At 47.0% G+C, this 3,920-nt stretch overlaps 1 protein-coding gene across 1 annotated transcript; it reads left to right on the top strand.

Moving 5' to 3' along the window:
• Positions 1-1,190: 1,190 nt before the first annotated feature.
• Positions 1,191-3,539, top strand: LOC107105186 (cyclin-dependent kinase 5 activator 1-like). The gene is made up of 2 exons (XM_015405308.1): positions 1,191-1,554; positions 1,706-3,539. The coding sequence occupies exon 2, from the start codon at positions 1,762-1,764 to the stop codon at positions 2,734-2,736; it is 975 nt and encodes a 324-aa protein (XP_015260794.1). The 5' UTR covers positions 1,191-1,554; positions 1,706-1,761; the 3' UTR covers positions 2,737-3,539.
• The last annotated feature ends 381 nt before the right edge of the window (positions 3,540-3,920 follow it).

Here is a 3,920-nt window from a genome sequence, read left to right as displayed (position 1 = left end):
GGTGGCATTTGAGATATCTTTAATTAGAATTGATTAGTCAAAACTAAAATCAAAATGTCTTGAAATTACATTTCAGATAGTCAGTAATTCATTCTAGATATCTTAAATTGACGTCTCCATACAAGCTAATGGTCAATCTGACGTCCTTTCGACTAGTCAAAATATAATTAGAGATATCCTAAATCTCAAAAACGTCTAGTCATAAAACAATTTGAGATATCTTGAATGTAAAAGCGGTACAACCGAATTTATGTTAAAACTGCTTGCCATACCCCCATTGATTTTGCTTGTAAAGCGGGGAGAAAGGCGCTAGGCTTACCGCACCGTGACGTCACTGTTAATATATTGTTGTTTTATTATGAATTACAAATTATAGAAAATAACTTTCTGACCATTTCTTTTTATGTAATATTTTGCTTCTGTTGGCCAAGTTTTATATCCATAAATATAATATTATTATGACTAAACTATCATCTATCGCAACTATTTTATTTTTCTACATTATCGTCTTCTAATAACAACAAACTGTTAAAACTTTATGTCTAAATCCAAAATATTTATGTTATCCCTTTATATGCTCTCAATCACTTCACTATTTTAACGTTTATTCAGTTATTTTTATTTATAACTGTTTTTGTCAAACCCCTGGCGTTTTTTCATTTTTCAATTATTTCTTTTTGAATTACAAAAAATTCTCTAAAAAAAAATAGCCTCTTCCAGACTCAGTGATCGCAACAAATCGTATTATTTTGATTTTTCTGCTGATTAACGCTAAATTCATCAAATCACTGCGAACTTAGGTATAAATAATGATCCATTGATTATTCCTTGCCAACCATAAATAAAACATAATAAATTTAAAATAATTTTTTTTTTGAGCTTTAATATTTCACTCTAATATGAAACATTGTTGTATATTTAAAATTAGTCCCATAGGATTGGATGTTTGATGTTATTTATTGCTTTCCTTTTAATAAATTTATAAAACATAAAAATGTTTTAGTTTTGTTTTTATTCCAATATTTTCTAGAATCAGATGTTTAAAATGCTCTGATCATGTGTGCAGGGGGCGCTGAAGCTCCTCCTGCTGTTTGTCATGTTGGGGGGGGGATAGGGGCGCGCGCCGCTCACTGCCCGCCCCGCGCGCGCAGAGCTCGGACTGAAGCAGCTCTGAGCTCCGCTCATTCAGCCACCGCTGCTCCAGCAGAGCGGACCTCTGCTGCTGCTGCAGGACCGGAAGCAGAGGGAGGAGATCAGAGAAGATGGAGCGCTTTGAAAGGACTCAGTGAAACTTTCCAGGTTTATTTATTTTTTTCGGGTTGATATGGATCCGCTCCGGTTCGAGCCGTCGGTCCCTGCCGGCTGCCTCTGAGGGTTAGTGAGGGGGATGACAGCAGCCGCCCAGCCTCCTCTGCTCCACATCTGAGCCGCTCTGCTCGCTGAGATTGCGCACTTTGCGCAGCCCTGCAGCGCACAATCAGATAGATTTTTATTTTTTTGCGCCTCTCTGATCTGTGCAGCAGGAAACAGAAGCTCCAGTTCCAGAAAACACAGGTGAGCCCTTTACTTTCTGCCTCTCTGAACCAAACAGAACCAGTTCTTTATTCAGTTGTCCTCCAGTAGACCCAGTTAAACCAGTCTCATGAGATCCAGTTTTCCTCTTAAAGTCTTCTGATCTTCAGAAATCTCTGATCTCTGTCTCCAGCTCTCTGCATCATCATGTCTGCTGGATTCTGAGGTGGTTAAACTCTGTGACCCACCATGGGTACCGTACTGTCTCTGTCGCCGGGCGCTCGGAAACCCGGCGGTTACTACGACAACCACTCCAGCTCTCTCGGCCACTACCCCAGCCTCAGCAGCCGCTCCCTCAACAGCCAGAAGGAACGCGGCCTGAAGAGAGGCCAGTCCATCTTCCTCCCGGTGCTGACCTGGAAGCGGCTGGTGGCCTCTACCAAGAAGAAGGGGAACCCTAAGAAGGGGCCGGCGGGCGGCGGGGTCCTCGCTGAGCCCCTCAATAACAACAACATCTACCAGAAGGACCAGGTCCTGAACCTAAACCGGGAGAACGTGAAGAAGTCGCTGTCCTGTGCCAACCTGTGCAACTATGAGGGCCCTGCAGGACTGGGTCTGGGTTACGGCCTGGGGATGGGTCAGGGCCACGGATACTCCTACAGCAAACCCCAGCAGCTGTCTTCGGTGAAGAAGGTCCCTCAGGGGAGCTCGTCTCCAAAGCGCGTCATCGTCCAGGCCTCCACCAGCGAGCTGCTGCGTTGCCTCGGGGAGTTCCTGTGCTGCCGCTGCTATCGCCTCAAGCACCTTTCTCCCGCCGACCCCATTCTGTGGCTGCGGGCGGTGGACCGCTCACTGCTGCTGCAGGGCTGGCAGGACCAGGCCTTCGTCACGCCGGCCAACGTAGTGTTCGTCTACATGCTGTGCCGGGAAGTGGTGGACGGCGACCTGGTCGGGTCGGAGCACGAGCTGCAGGCCATCCTGCTCACCTGCCTCTACCTGTCCTACTCCTACATGGGCAACGAGATCTCCTACCCCCTCAAGCCCTTCCTGGTGGAGGCGGGGAAGGAGGCCTTCTGGGACCGCTGCCTCGCCATCATCGACGCCACCAGCGCCAAGATGCTGCGCATCAACGCCGACCCGCACTTTTTCACCCAGATCTTTGCAGAACTGAAGAGCGAAGGAGGCTGCGGGCCTCAGGACTACAGCCGGGTTCTGGACCGGTGACTCGGCGGCGCCATTCACCCCGTCACAGTCCGCTCTCACGCGTTTCATCCCTTCATCTACACGTCTGGGATTCACCGTCCGGTCCGCCATCAGACCCAACCATCCCAGCTGCTTCTCTGCATCCTAAACGTGTGAGAAAAAGGCCAAACAGCTTTGGCTCTGACTGATTTAGGAGGTCGGCTAGAGAAAAGGGTTCAGATGGAGATCTGATCTGTGAAAAGGGACTGATGGGAGCAGCTGGAGCTCCATGTGGTGTCCTGCAGCGGAGCGGGCGGAACTTTCTGTCAGTTCCTTAAATCTGAGGATCCGTGTCGGCATTGTTCCAGTGGAAGGCAGCCAGGGTCATCAGCTGTTTACTCCACCCTTTGTTCCACACACACACGGCTGTGGAAATAATAAGATTAACTGATTACTGCAGCCCCTCCCAGCTCTGAGCCTCTGCCCCCCTCCTCGTCCTGCAGAGTCTAGCACGTCCTGCAGACGGAGGAGCTCAGCTTTGATTTAATGCATTCGTCCCATCTTTAAATGTCCACCTTCCAGGGACGGTCCGCAGGTTTCCATCCCATCCCTCATTGGCTCCCGTCTCAAATCGTCCGCTCTGGCGAGCTCTTTCTGCGGCGTTCAGAAACATGCAGCGTTCTGGATTTTCGTTGGACTTAAAGTTTAGTTTCACACAAGAAATATGCATTTTTTATGGTCTTAAACAAAACAAGCAGTTGAGTTTGAATGTTTATAAAACTTTTACTGTTTGTAGCCGTTTAAAATTTCCCCACTTTTCTTGGCTGGTTCCCTATAATTCCTTTTTAAACGTCAATATTTGTTCTAAAATTTTCTTTCTGTCATGATTTGTGGACATTAAGAGCTAAAGAGAAGCGCCATCTCCTGGTCAGACCCTGTATTTCAGGGAAAGGGTGGAGTCAGAGGAAATAAATCTGTTGGGTTTGTGGAGGGGATTTTGCTGGAGTTGCAGGGAAGTCGGCTGCCATTTTGAATGGCTGCTACTGTGCATAGGAAGCCACTAGGTGTCAGACTAGAGCAGCAGCGAAAATTAACGCGAAAACTCAAGTTGGCGCCCCGATACGGAGGGAAATTTGTTCCATTAACCGCTTAAAAAAAAAAAAAATAACTAAATGTAATCCAGAAACAAAACTTAGTAATCAACTTAAGGTTTTAAAGTAAATTCT

Source organism: Cyprinodon variegatus, unplaced genomic scaffold (genome assembly GCF_000732505.1).
Source record: "Cyprinodon variegatus isolate N-32 unplaced genomic scaffold, C_variegatus-1.0 Scaffold2127, whole genome shotgun sequence".
Taxonomy (NCBI): domain Eukaryota; kingdom Metazoa; phylum Chordata; class Actinopteri; order Cyprinodontiformes; family Cyprinodontidae; genus Cyprinodon; species Cyprinodon variegatus.
The sequence above is the reverse complement of the archived record's forward strand: the minus strand, read 5'-3'. Positions and strand labels throughout refer to the sequence as shown.

Excerpts from the sequence above, each read along its gene's own strand:
- LOC107105186 (XM_015405308.1), top strand. The coding sequence starts at position 1,762 with ATGGGTACCGTACTGTCTCTGTCGCCGGGCGCTCGGAAACCCGGCGGT.